Genomic DNA, 13,334 nt, shown 5'->3' on the forward strand with positions numbered 1-13,334 from the left:
CAAATATTTGGCTAGATTTAGTAGCCACTAGTGGGCAAAAGGGGCAGAATTAGTAGTCACTAGTGTTGCTCACTGGCGTTGCTCGCTTGTGCTCATTTCGGGTGTTGGCTTTCTGGGCATGGCCAGAAAGGTACTTTCCTTCTCCTGTAGAGTCAGGAGTGAATTGCATTGGCCAATGGATCGTGATTGGAAGTTACATGTGTCCTTCCCAGCTGGCAGCTTTAAGAGCCTGTGCGGCCACATGATGGTGGCTGTTCTGTCTGCTGGGATCCGGAGTGGGGGAACATGGAACAGAACCCTCAAGTGGCACAGGTGAGAAATAAACTGTTATCTTTATAAACCCTAAGGTTTGGGGGTGGTTTGTGACCACAGCATGCCTAGAATAGCTTTGGGGTTGTTTCTTACTACTATGCTATCCTGACTATGCTTCTGCTTGGCACCATGTGTTGCTTAGAGCTGCAGTATCTATCTTATGATTGAGAGGAGACAAGTTAAAAAAAAAAGATAAAGATAACACACTGAGAAAGGATAGAACAGAAGGATGGAAAGAAAAAATGGTCTCTGGGTAGAGCTACTGAACCAGCCCTTGGCACTCTCCTACCTCCAGGCTTCCCGTTATAGGAGCCAACAATGTCCTTATTCATCACATTGTTACTTAGGGCTGCCCAGGTGACATGATAGACAGAATAAAGGCCTGCCAAAGATGTTCATGTCCTAATCCCCAGAACCCTTGTGTGCTGTCTCACATGGGAAAAGGGATGTTGCTGGTGTGATTGAATTACTGATTTTGAGATAGAGATTATCCTGGATTATCTGGGCGGGCCCAATGTCATCACGAGAGTCCTTATAAGAGGGAGGCAAGAAGGTCAAGATCAGAAGAAGGGAATGAGCAATAGAAGCAGAGGTTGTTGTGATGCACTTTGAAGATGGGAGACGGAAGGGGCCAGGAACCAACAAATGCAGGTAGCTTCTAGAAGTTGGAAAAGATAAGAAAAGAGATTTTTTTTCCCCCTGGAGCCTCCAGGAGTCCAGCTCTGATAACACCTTGATTTCAGTCCTGTACGGTCCACGTTTGACTTCTGACCTCCAAAACAGTAAGAGAACACATTTGTGTCGTCTTCAGCCACTCAGTTTGTGGTAATTTGTCACACAGCCACAGGAAACTGATAGACGTGACCTCCGCTCACCTAATGACAGCGTACAGAATCGATCCCAAGTGCTTCACCACACCCCCAGCGGTCACCTCGGTCCCCTTGGTCCCCTCGCTGGCAGAGTGGTCTTTGCAAGGGAAGAGCTAACATTTCCTTTGTATTTAAAAGGAGAATCAATAAAATACATGAGAGTTACCCAGAGGAAAGGGATGAACAATCACCACTTAGGCCCTAACTCATTTCCTACTGCCCACAACAACAAAAGGAGGGTCTGGGAGATGAGTTTAGTGTTCGTGTTCATTGTCTTGCTCTGTCTGCATCTCCTAGCTACTCTGCACTGCAGTGGTTGTAGGCCTGGGCTACCCCAGATTACAGTCATATTCAAGTTCGCTGTAATGCCCCGTTTGGGGGCAGCAGGGATTTGAGCTGAGCTACAGCTGCGTTGGGGCCAGAGCTGGACCAGACCCTCTTGGATCAGGGGTGCCAGGCTAAGAGGCTGCCATGCAAGATCCGCTGAGTCAAATGTCTCCGCTCTGAGCGGCCAGGACTTCCCGTGCCCACATCCACCTGACCAACTCCCTCTCTACAGTTCTGATACTTGCTTCTTGTGCGACGCAGACTGGAGGGACAATTGAGTACAGGGCACAGTGGTAGAAAAGTCCCAGAGCAAGGCAGTAGACTTTGAGATTTCTGGGGAGGGAGAGAGGAGACCACCGTAGGAGCCCCGACTTCCTGGACAGCTTGTCCCCTGGGCCCAGGGAGCAGTGTCAGGGAAAGGCCGGCTGGGATGGAGTGGGGATGGGGGAGGGGACAAGAAGATGGGGAGGGAGGAGACAGGCCCGGTGCTGCGCGGATAAGAGGGCTTGCGCTCCCGGGCCCCACGTGCAGGCTGCTGGGAGGAGGGGCGGAGGGAAGCTGGGAAGCTGGTCCCCGGGGTCGGGTGGCAAAGCCAGAGGCCCGGAAGGTGCGATGGAGCCGGCTCCGGCTCTGGGGCTCGGGGACTCGTCCCTGCACCGCTACCTGGACGGCGAGTTCTGGAGCCTTAAGAACGAGCTCCGCAGGCTCCTGGGCGGCTGCCCGCTCTTCCGCCACAGGTACCGTGCCGCCGCCGCCGGCCGACTGGCCGCGTCCCCTCGGTCACCGCGGGCCCCTCGGGGCACTGCCCGGGGCGCTCCGGCCCAGGGCCAGGCGGCATCCCCTACCCTGTGCAGATGATGGACTCTCCTCGCCAGTGGTGCGCGCAGCGCACACGGCCGCCGACTTCACGGGCCCGCAGGGAGGGTGGCCTCCGCCTGCCCAGCTCCCTCCTACGAAGAGTCGGGGTGAAGGGGTGGGCCCGCAGCAGCAGGCGTGGTGCTCCGCTGAGACTAGTGGCTGGAAGGTTCGGCTCTGCTTCTAGATCTCGGTTGCTTGACTGCCCGCCCCTCATGTCCCACCCCGGGAGGTGGGAGAAGGGGCAGAGAAACCAGGATGCGGTGGGTGTGGACGGCGCCCAGGGCCGTCTTGCCGCGGTGTCCGCCAACAGGTGCGCCCGAGCAGGTGCGCGGGAACCTGCAGGACAGCGTGGGCCCTGGACATTATCCTGGCACCGGGATGGACTGGCCCTGCACAGGGCATATGTGGGCGTCTGGGGTGGGGCAGACTCCCAGGGGCCCCCGAAGAGCACAGGTATGCAGAGTGGGCAGCTGAACGGCAGCGGAGGTACTTTGGTTGCAAGGGGGGGTCAAGTCCACGAGGTCATTTGATGCCCTGACAGCCCTGAGAAGTGGGCAGAGGGGCTGGTGCGTCTCAAGTTTACACATGGGGAGAAGGACTCAGTGACCAGCCGTCGGGACCAGAACTCAGCACGTGTGTCCCACTGTGGGTTCTTTCTCCTTGCTCTGCTGGGCAGCTGACCCCTTCACCCACTCTTAGAACCAACCTCTGGAGGTTTAGCTTAAGGAAGCCCTTAATAAAACGCCAGTATGTTCCGAAGGAGAATCAACGAGTTAGCCCGTGCCCAGTCAGCCCATCTTTTGCTTATTTCTTAAGAATGAGCTGGGCTGAGGCAGAAGGAGATGCTTTGTCCTTGCAGAAGAAGTCGGGGTTCCTGCACTGGAAGGGGGTGGATTTAGGGAAGGTGAAAAGTGAGATGTGTAGGATGGTTGGAGTGTCCTGGAGTGTCTTCTCAGCTTCTCTTTCCCTCTCTCTCTCTCTCACATAGTTCTTTATGTCATGGTTCTCAAAGTATGGTCCGGGGTACCCAAGACTGTTTAAGGAGATTCAAAGTTAAAACCAATTTTGTAATAATACTAAGATGTTATTGGCCTTTTCATTCCCATTTGCTCACAAAGTAAAGTGGTGGTTTCCAGAGACTACATGAAGTCTAATATCCCAACAGATTAGGTACAGAAGCAGATATGAGAATCCAGCTATCTTCTATTAATCCTTCCCACTAAAGAGATTTGTAAAAATGCAGAACAATGCAACTCTTATTACTAAATTTGGGAGAGGGGTTGGAAAATATAGCTTTTTCATTAAAAACTTAATGAGTTTATTAGTTACTTTCAAATGTTTTAATATATATTCAAATATTTTTCTGTCATAATTTCTAATATGGTAAATATCAATCAATATTTGGGGGTCTCAATCATTTTGTTGAGTTTATTTTTTTTCTAGAGCAGTTTTAGGTTTACAACAAAATTGAAAAAGAGGTACAGAGATTTTCCATCTACTGCCTGCCCCCACACATGCATAGTCTCCCCCATCATCAACATCACCCACCAGAATGATACATTTTTTTTTTTTTTTTACGGGGTTTGGATATCATGATCACTCCAAGTCAATAGTTTCTGTTAGGGCTCACTCTTAGCATTATACATTCTGTGGGTTTGGACAAATACATAATGACATGCATACGTCATTATGGTGTATTATACAGAGCATTTTCACTGCCCTAAAGATCCTCTGTGCTTTGCCTATTCATCTCTCCCCACAATCCACCCCTGGCAACCACTGAACTTTTTACTCCATAGTTTTGCCTTTTCCAGAATGTCATATGGCTGGAGTCATACATTATATAGCCTTTTCAGATTAGCTGCTTTCACTTAGTAATATGCATTGAAGCTTCCCCCATGTCTTTTCATGGCTTGATAGCTCATTTCTTTTTAGTGCTGAATAACAGCTCATTGTCTGGATGAGCCACAGTTTATTTATACGTTCACCTACTGAAGGGCATCTTGGCTGCTTCCAAGTTTTGGCAGTTATGAATAAAGCTACTAGAAACGTCTGTGTGCAGGTTTTTGTGTGGAGGCCTTAGCAGTTCTTAAGACTTCCAAAGAGGTCCTTTCAATCATACTTAGTTCTGCTACAGCCCTGTCTACATGTCTCGACACTTATCTGTTCCTGTATTCCTTGGTCTTCTCAGTGTATTCGTGGGCTGTCATCTCTTTGCCTCTTTCAATTTAGGGAACTGCAGTTTAAAATATGGAACAGAATTCTAATATTCTAGCTGCTGACTTGGGCCAAGTAGAAGGGAGTTCCTTGTGAATTGCACAACCTGCTTAGGGATTGAGGGAAAGGCAGACCAGCAGGTAGGAAAGTCAGCAGGCAGCTTATTTGCCATATGATCATCATCAAGCGATTCTACCTTACTGAGCTGACATTTGCTCATCCACAGAATGGGGATAATATCTGTGCTGCTAGGTCGTTATGCTACTGAGATGAGAAACTGATGAATAGGTATTCAGTGAAAAAAAAAAAAAACACCAAAAAAGAAAAAGATAAAACCCCCCATTATCTTAACAAACACCTTTCCATTCTTTCCAGTTCCTGTTTACTGACTTCATAATTTTGGAGTTGTAATAAAAACATAGACTAAATTTCATATTGTTTTTCCCAAGTGATTCAAGATTCTGATACCTATTTGAAAGGTCACATTGTACTATCAGATTTGATCTTATCATGTGTTAGAAGACAGTGATCCTGATTTCTTCATGTTTTAACATTCTGCCAGAATAGAACGCTCCATAGGAGACCAGAAATAAACTTTCTCCAAACACTGATTCACCAAGGCAATGTTGCGTCTCCTGTGGCTAGTTCCCTGCCCCAGGCCTTTGAAGTTAAAGTGGGTGTTGGGGGGCGTGGCATTTGTGACCATGAGGTTCGGTGAGTGCTGTGTGTGTACAATGGGAAGTTTGTACAGGGTCAGGCACTCCCAGGACATAAGAGGCCACGAAATAGTTTTCTTCCAAAAAAACAGAGGTTGTGTAATTTCCTATGCACATAATGACTACCCTCCTCAGCACAGAGGTTCACCGTGTATGTTCTGCTCCCAGGCATGGTGTGAGCACAGCCCAGGTTCCCCTCCAAAGGAATGGCTTGCCCTCTTTCCCCAGTCTGGCTTGCCAGGCTGACTCCCCTGTTCCAATCCATTAGAGAGTCCCCCAGGCCCTGGGATTGCCCTGGTTGCTGAGGGCCATGGAACAGCATGCTGTTTGTGGTGACAGCAGGAGGATTTGGGGAGACTTGAGGTTCCTCACTGGGGTTTGCAGGGAATGTTTAAAAGCAACATCTGAAATGAGATAAGCTTTGAAAATGTTTTTAAGTTTGTTTCTTGGCAAATTGGAGCTCTTTCCTGAGGGCCATGCTGGTGAGTGGGTGTGCACGTGTGTAGGTAGGACACACATTCTCAGGAAGACAACCTACAAAGCCCCACGAGGCTGGTCTCCTAAGATCTTCTCCCCGCTCTTCTGCAAGGCTCTCCTCCCTGGTCTCGCTGTCCCGGCTCTCCTCACCCCTTCTTTCTCTCTACTCCCTTGGATTCCCTTCCCTAGAACAATGCACATTTCTCCTCCTAACTATTGATGGTTTTTCCCCTAAGTCTTATTCACACATGCAAGTATTCATGAAGATGTTCTCATTGTAAAAAGACAAATAATATAGAAAACTTCAAAGTTTACTAAATCATCCCCTCCCCCCACTACTTTTTTCATTGTGGTAAAATACACATAGAATCACATTTACCACTTTAATAATTATTAAGTGTACAGCTCTGTGGCATTAAATACATTCATGTTGCTGTACAACTACTACCACCATCTCCGGAACTTCTTCATCCTCCCAAATAGAAATTCTGTACCCATTAAACAATAACTCCCCATCCCCTCCCTCCCTGCCAGCCCCTGGCCACCATCGATTCTATTTTCTGTCTCTTGACTGTTCTGGGAAACTCATATAAGTGGCATCATACAATACTTGTCCTTTTGTGTTTGGCTTATTTCACTTAGGATAATGTTCTCAAGGTTCCTCCATGTCATAGTATGTGTCAGAATCTCCTTCCTTTTTAAGGCTGAATAATGCTCCATTGCTTGGATATACTAAGTTTTGTTTTTCCATTCATCCATAGATGGACATGTGATCCCCCAACCACTTTTCATACTTTAGTATGTTGTAGGGCTTTGTTTCTCCTTCTTTTTCTGTTTTTCTATGAGTTTATATAGACGTGAACATTACGTTTTTCTATAAATAGAATCATGTATTTTTATTCTACAGCTTGCTCTTTTAAAATTTAATTCTTATTTTCATTGGTGTGATGTATGAACATTCTTTTTCTTTTTAACTAAAACAATGGACAATTTTCACATTTCACAATACAAATGAAAATTGCTTTTTTTTTTTTTTTTTGGTCCCACTACTCCCCTGCCAAAATTATTCTCTCTTTGATAAGAAGGGGGAGCAAGTCTTCCTTGTCCTCCTGTTAGAAAACACCCAATCACAGCATCATGATCTCCCCGGGGAAGTAGAACAAGTAATATAAAATGGGTATAAAGAGGTTCCCATCTCCTTATCTGTCCGGTCGAGTCATTCCTGGCCAAGTGGGCACCATCATGGGGCAGGCAGGAAGTCTCATCATTGGCATGTGGCCTCCCACAGGTGGCCTCATTCTAGGAGCAGGTCCCATCACTGGCATCATCCCAGGAGGAAGAGGGCCCATCCTTGGCATCATGGCAGGGCCCCATAGGGGGTGCTGGCATCATACAGGGCGAGGAGGACCCGGAGACTTGGGTGGGGGGAGATCATTGCCCCTGCAGGAGGAGGAGCAGAGAGTGGAGTAGGAGGTATCTTTCCTTGTTGAAATACAGTGGTTGTTTTGTTGATCAGGCTCTAAGCCTGCTCTTCCATCCGTTTCTTTCTTTCTTTCTTTCTTTCTTTCTTTCTTTCTTTCTTTCTTTCTTTCTCTTTCTTTCTTTCTATCTTTCTTTCTTTCTTTCTTTTTCTTTCTTTCCTTCCTTCTTTCTTTCTTCTTTCTTTTTTAGGATTTTGTTTATTTGAAAGAAAAAGAGAGAGCAAAAGCACGGGGAATGGCAGAGGGAGAGGGAGCAGACTCCCTGCTGAGCAGGGAGCCCAATGCAGAGCTGGATCCCAGGACCTTGGGATCATGAATTGAGCCAAAGGCAGATGCTTAACCTACTGAGCCACCCAGGCGCCCCTCTTCCATCCATTTCTGAGAGTAGTCTTGCATATTCTCTTTGTGTTTCCTACCACTGCAGTGCGTCTTTCTCACAGATGGAGAATCATGGGTGAGGTATGTGTCACACAAATCACAATAAAACTTAGGTTTGCTGATCTGCAGACCTTTGGCTACTCCGTCCCTTGCCATGTATGAACATTCTTAATGCAAATAGTACAACGAGGTTTGTAATGAAAAGCAGCTGTCCCTAACTTCTGCCTCTGTCCTTCCTTCCCTTCTTCATTGACAACCCCTCCCACATCTTTCACCAGATTCTTATGTTATTGACCTCCATATTCCTAAATAACATGCTCAAACAGCCACTTCTTGACTATATCATGACTCACTATTATAGAAAATGAAGATTCTCACTACTGCACCACTTTCTTTCCTGATTCTCTGAAAAGCGGCATGTCACCTTGTTTATTTAAATCAGTATCCAGTGTTCACATTGTTATGACTCTATAAATATTATTCCCAGCCATGCCCCATGACACACCATATTTCATTTCCTTTCTTTTACAACTTTTTATTTTCTTTGGAGATATCAGTTTCCCTCTTTATTCATTTGCTTAGTTTTCTATAAACTCATCACTCACTGACCCCCACACTTTGGGATAGAAAGGTTACACTCCTCTCAACTTGGTCAAACCTGTCAGATAATTGGCCATTCTCTCCCTCGCCTCCCCCCCTCCCCATGAGCACAACCATCCTGGAGACCTCCTTTTGGGGCTTCTGTCTGGACTGGCTTTCTACATGACTCTTCAGCGTTATGTTGGAAATTTCCTTTGCATCTCCTCTGTAGTCAAGTCACTGTTTTCCAAGGCTTTCTCTTTCTTGGCTACCCTTTGTGGGGGAATAGAGATGGTCACAAATTCCCTAATGCTACTCCTGCTGAGAGGTGTGGTTGTGTCCCCTCCCTTTGAATCTGGGTGGCTTTGTGACTGCTTCAGCCAACAGAATATGGCTGAAGTGACAGCATGCCAGTTTCAGGGCTCAGCTCTGAAGAGACTAGTATCTTTCATTTCCTGTCTCTTGAGGTCCTGAGCATCCATGTAAAAAGGTCTACTAGCCTATAGCTGCCATGTTGTGAGGAAGCCTAAACTGGCCCATGGAGAGAGGCTACAGAGAGAGAGAGGTAAAGAGTTGCTAACCCATTCCCAACTGCTCTAGCTCCCAGCTGTGAAGTCATCTGAGATGGGACCCCAGACATTGTGAAGGAGAGACAAGCCATCCCTACTTGTTCCTGTGTGTCCAAATTCCTGATAGAAAGCATAGACAGAATATTAATGCGTTGCTGTTTTAAGCCACTAAGTTTTGGGGTACATTGTTACACAGCTACAGATAACCAGAGCAGTCTTTCATCTAATATCTTCCTGAGAAAGGATATAAGAGAATTATTTTTTTGAGATTTTTATGTCTGAAAATATTCACTATTCAATCGGCTGAATATTTTTCTGGGTATAGAATTCTAGGCTGAAAATAAAATTTCTGCCAGATTTTTAAGGCATCATGCCATTGCGCTCTAGTATCCAACATTGCTATTAACAGATCTTATCCCTTCTGCACCCCAATCCTTTATAAATGGCTTATTTTTCTTCCTTTTGGAAGCCATACCATCATGAGCATTCTTGTTTAGCACTGGTGTTACATTATACTCACTGTGACTTGATGTGGGTCTCTTTTTCTTTCAGGTAATGGGCTCTGTAATCTGGAAACTCATGTTCTTCAGTTATTTGCACTATTATCTGGAACTTCCTTTATTCAAATGTTGGACTTCCTGGCCTTGTCCTCTGATATCCTTATCCTTCCATATTTTCCATCTCTATTTTTGTTGTTGTTGTTGTTGTTCTACTTCCTGGGCAATTTTCTCTACTTTATCCTCCAACTCTTCCTGAGTTAAAAATATCTACTGTCATATTTTTATTTTTTAAAAAGTTCTTTAAGTTCTTTGTTCCTTTTTTTTTTTTAATAGCACCTGTTGTTTTCTGGTTGCAAAATCTCTTATTTTTTTGAGATATTCCTTTCTGTTCTCTGCCTTGTCTCTGTTTCCTTTGGCTTCCTTTTTTCAATTTGTACTTTTGATCTCTGTCTTTTGTGTTTAATGCTTTCCTTAAATGTCTAATCCACCTTGCGTATTTGCTCATAATAGGAGCAAAATAAATAATATAAGTAAAATACTGATTGTGAAAAGGCAGAGTTGATGGCCACAGGCTTTCCTGATCATAGAGTAGCCTTTCCAGTGGCAGATCAGTATTACTCTTTTGTTTTGGACAGAATTAATTTCTCCAGAGATGACTCCTTTAGTTTCCTGAGAAATTGTGGGTGGAGAATGAAGGACAGGCAAGTCATAATCCTGGCTGCCCGAAGTGATCATGAGCAGGGCTCCTCCCTATGTGACTTTAGGCTGATTAGAAAATCCTCCTCTCCCAAGACATTTGACTTCCATTTGCTGGGAAATGCTTGTTAACTCTGATTTTGTTAGAACAAGTCACTTTATGGCCATCTGCTGGGGAGTTGTCAAAGCTGCCCACGATGTACAGGTCATCCCTGATGTTTGGTTATGCCCTGCGTGTTGGTAAGTGGGGCCTGTGGCTGGGGTGTCTCCCCCTGGTCCCCCAGTTCTCATCATGGGGCCTCTTTGTGGCCCTTTCACATCTCCTTCTCCTGACAGTGAACCCCCAGGCTTTGATGGGCTTTGGGAGGGGACTTGGAGCTGTCAGAGGTGACTGGAACCTCCAATTCCCAAGCCTTAGTGGAGTTCAGTTGCACGAGCTGGTTGGCTCCTCAGCCCTATAAACTTATCATTCTCTGTTCTGCCAAGTCATCCACCTATGCACTTGCCTGTTCACTTTCAGGCTGCCAGTATATTACTGCTATCCCTTGTCTGCTGTCAGTTACTCTCCAGTTCTTGGGTGGCCCACATGGGTAGTCACTCGGATGAATATGCAGCTTGCACAGGCTTCAGTGTGGAGGCTGGAATTCAGGCTCAGGGGTGATGCTGCCAGGAGTCCCAGACTCTGCTCTCCTCATGTCCAGACAGGCCCTGTCCCCCTTGAGGCCTTCAGAGCTTTGGGCTCAGCAGCCAGGCTGGAAGAAAGGGGCTCTTCTTGGCTTCCAGCCTGGCCCAGGCCACCCTTACTGGCCAGCTGGTTGTTGCCAGTGCCCTTCCTTGAAGGGGCCACAGGGGTGGGGTCATCCATGAGACCCACGTGGCTGGGGGAGGGAATGGGAGATTGCTAGAGAAAAACTGGAGTGATGGGGCCCAGAAAAGGGGAAATGGTTGCCAGACAGACAAAAGTGCTAGGTTACCCATTGTCGGCTTTTCCCTTAGTCTTTGGATGGTTGTAAGGATTGAAGCATGTTATGGAAGAGCCCCTAGGAAGCCACGGGTATGCCTTAAATGGGAAGTTGGGCTTCTGTCTTCTTTGTTACCATGATTTTGATCTGAAGATGGGCAGTATCTTGGCTTTTCTGGGTAGGGACTTGCTGACTGATTGCAAAAGCAAATGTTATACACGCATGGGACCAATGTCTGTGTAAAGAGATTAGAGGTCATAAGCACTCATTCCTCAGTGCTTCAGGAGGTGCTGTGGAAATTTCCGAGGAAGCCTGGGCCCATTTTCTGACTGAAGCTGTTCTTACCGTGTTGTGAGATCTCTGAAATGCGAGCTGCTCTTAGAGTACCTTCCCACAGTTGGGGGAGTAGCTCAATCCCGGCAATGACCCCGAGACTGAGGGGTTAGCGGACCATGGCTGCCCACAACTTTGGTCTGTCCAGCCCCTGCTCCCTGCTCTGTCTGCAAAGCTGTTGAGATTCTCCTGCAACCTCCTATTAGTGTGTATATGTTTTTATTTTTTTTGCCTTGTGTTGCACTGAGTTTCAGTAGTATCTCTGGTCTTTTTAAGTTGACGTCTCTCCATCTACTAACTTACAACATCAAAGTTGACAACATTTATACTCTGTTCTCCCTCCATAACGAATGCTTGGTCCTTGGGTTGATTCCAGAACCTGAGAATAGGTCTTACACGATTATGACTGTAGACAAGTGACAACATCTGAGCCAAGCAATGGGCTCTGATTACCTGTCTTCCTGTTCATAATGATGACTTTATGGACCATGGGCAAACCTCTGTTTGTTTTGACACTCTCTGTGGGCTCACTGAGGGCTGCAGACTCCCAGGCCCCCTGAGTGCTCTCCCCACCTCCCCCTGGTTGCTGTGGAGAGTATTGACTCAATCTCTTCTTGACCCTTCAGGAATCTCAAGCCTTGATGTCCAGGTTGTAATTAGCCCCTGAGGGAATCTCCATGTCCATCTTCCCAGTTCCCATTTACTTGTAAATGGACAGGTAGGTGGGCAGGGGGCTTTCAGGGTCCAGCAGGGGACCCTGGCTCCTGTGCATGTTGCTTGACCCACTGAGGGTGCTTCCTCCATAGTTGTTGAATAGGTTATTGTTGAAGATGAGGGATTTCCACTCTAGATCCCTGCAGAATGTGTGTACTAATGTTCCACCAAAAACATCCTTTGGGTGATCAAGAGGAAACACATTAGCCAGACAAGCTAGCAGACTCCATTCTTCCTTGGGCAGAGCATGGCCTTAGGAGGGAGTCAAGGCCTGGTTATACCTGTAGACCACAGTTCTAGGCTCTGCAATACACTTAGTTAAGTGGTACTGTACACCTGTTTCTGTTTTCTCAGCTAACCTCTCTTGTGCTACTCCAGCCTCATGCACCCTAAAAAATAACCCTCTCTGTTTGAGGTATCAAGTCTCATTTCTAAGCCAGATGCTGTCCTGGAGCTTGGGATCACCATGGTAGCCTGGACCTATCAGGAGCCGCCCCTCGGGCAGAGCAGATGCAGTACCTTCAGAATTCTGGTGGGAAGGAAGAGCTAGCAGCCTCATCTGCCATGCGTACCTCTCCCTAGTGAGGAAGCCTGTCTGAGTTTGTTGAAAGTTTGTATTTTCATTTTGGGAGATCGTATCTGTTCCTGTCCCCTGCTCATTTGGCCACATTTCTCCCTTTACTTCCTTCCTGCTCTCTTCCACCCTTTCCTCCTTGCATCCCCTCCCTGCTCCCTCCCTCCTGGGGACTTCCTCTCTCTGCCCACAGACACCCCACTTCTCAGTGGATTGTGCAGAGAGACCAGGTTCTTGCTCCTCTGCCTTTTCACCACCCCTGCAACTCCTCCCGACAGACCCAAGTTAAGGTAAATGCTAAACCAAAAGCTTTCTGTTCCAGAAAACAACCATGCCATCCCTTGGGAGGCAACAACAGTTCTGGCCACCTGAGGTCTAATGGTAACGGGTGAAATTTTCTTGTGTCACACTGTTTGGGGACCCTCCTTTGGCCCCTGTGTCTTCCAGGCTAGCGTCTGAGCTCCTGGAGGGTAGGAACAGGCCTGCCTTGTTTTGAATTCCTCGTGTTTAGCGTGGTGCAGGTGCTTAGCAGAAGCTGGGGAAGGAAGGCAGAAAGGAAGAATGGAGAGGGGACATCTCTTGGCCCACAGTCACCGCCTGGCAAGCACACGACACAGGGCTCTGGATTGCAAGTGCCTCCTGTCAGGGATTCCCATCAGGTTTTTGTCTCTGGCTGGGAGGATCTTTTCTTCCCCTTCCTTTCTCTCTATCTTCATGCCTTCTTCAAGCTACTTTCCTAGACTTTACCAATCAGCAAGTGTACTTCTCTGTG

The 13,334-nt window shown here is 47.0% G+C and overlaps 1 protein-coding gene and 1 pseudogene across 1 annotated transcript in view; one reads left to right on the forward strand and one right to left on the reverse strand.

The window, feature by feature from the left end:
- Nucleotides 1-2,058: 2,058 nt before the first annotated feature.
- ACOXL (acyl-CoA oxidase like) overlaps nt 2,059-13,334 on the forward strand; it is a 342,867-nt gene continuing 331,591 nt past the window's right edge. Inside the window, exon 1 of the mRNA XM_032410454.1 lies at nt 2,059-2,245. Within this exon, the coding sequence (XP_032266345.1) occupies nt 2,121-2,245 (125 nt within the window). The 5' untranslated portion in view covers nt 2,059-2,120. The remainder of the gene's footprint in view (nt 2,246-13,334) is intronic.
- On the reverse strand, nt 6,976-7,791 carry LOC116636387 (annotated as a pseudogene).

This window comes from Phoca vitulina, unplaced genomic scaffold (genome assembly GCF_004348235.1).
Source record: "Phoca vitulina isolate PV1807 unplaced genomic scaffold, GSC_HSeal_1.0 scaffold12, whole genome shotgun sequence".
NCBI classification, from domain to species: domain Eukaryota; kingdom Metazoa; phylum Chordata; class Mammalia; order Carnivora; family Phocidae; genus Phoca; species Phoca vitulina.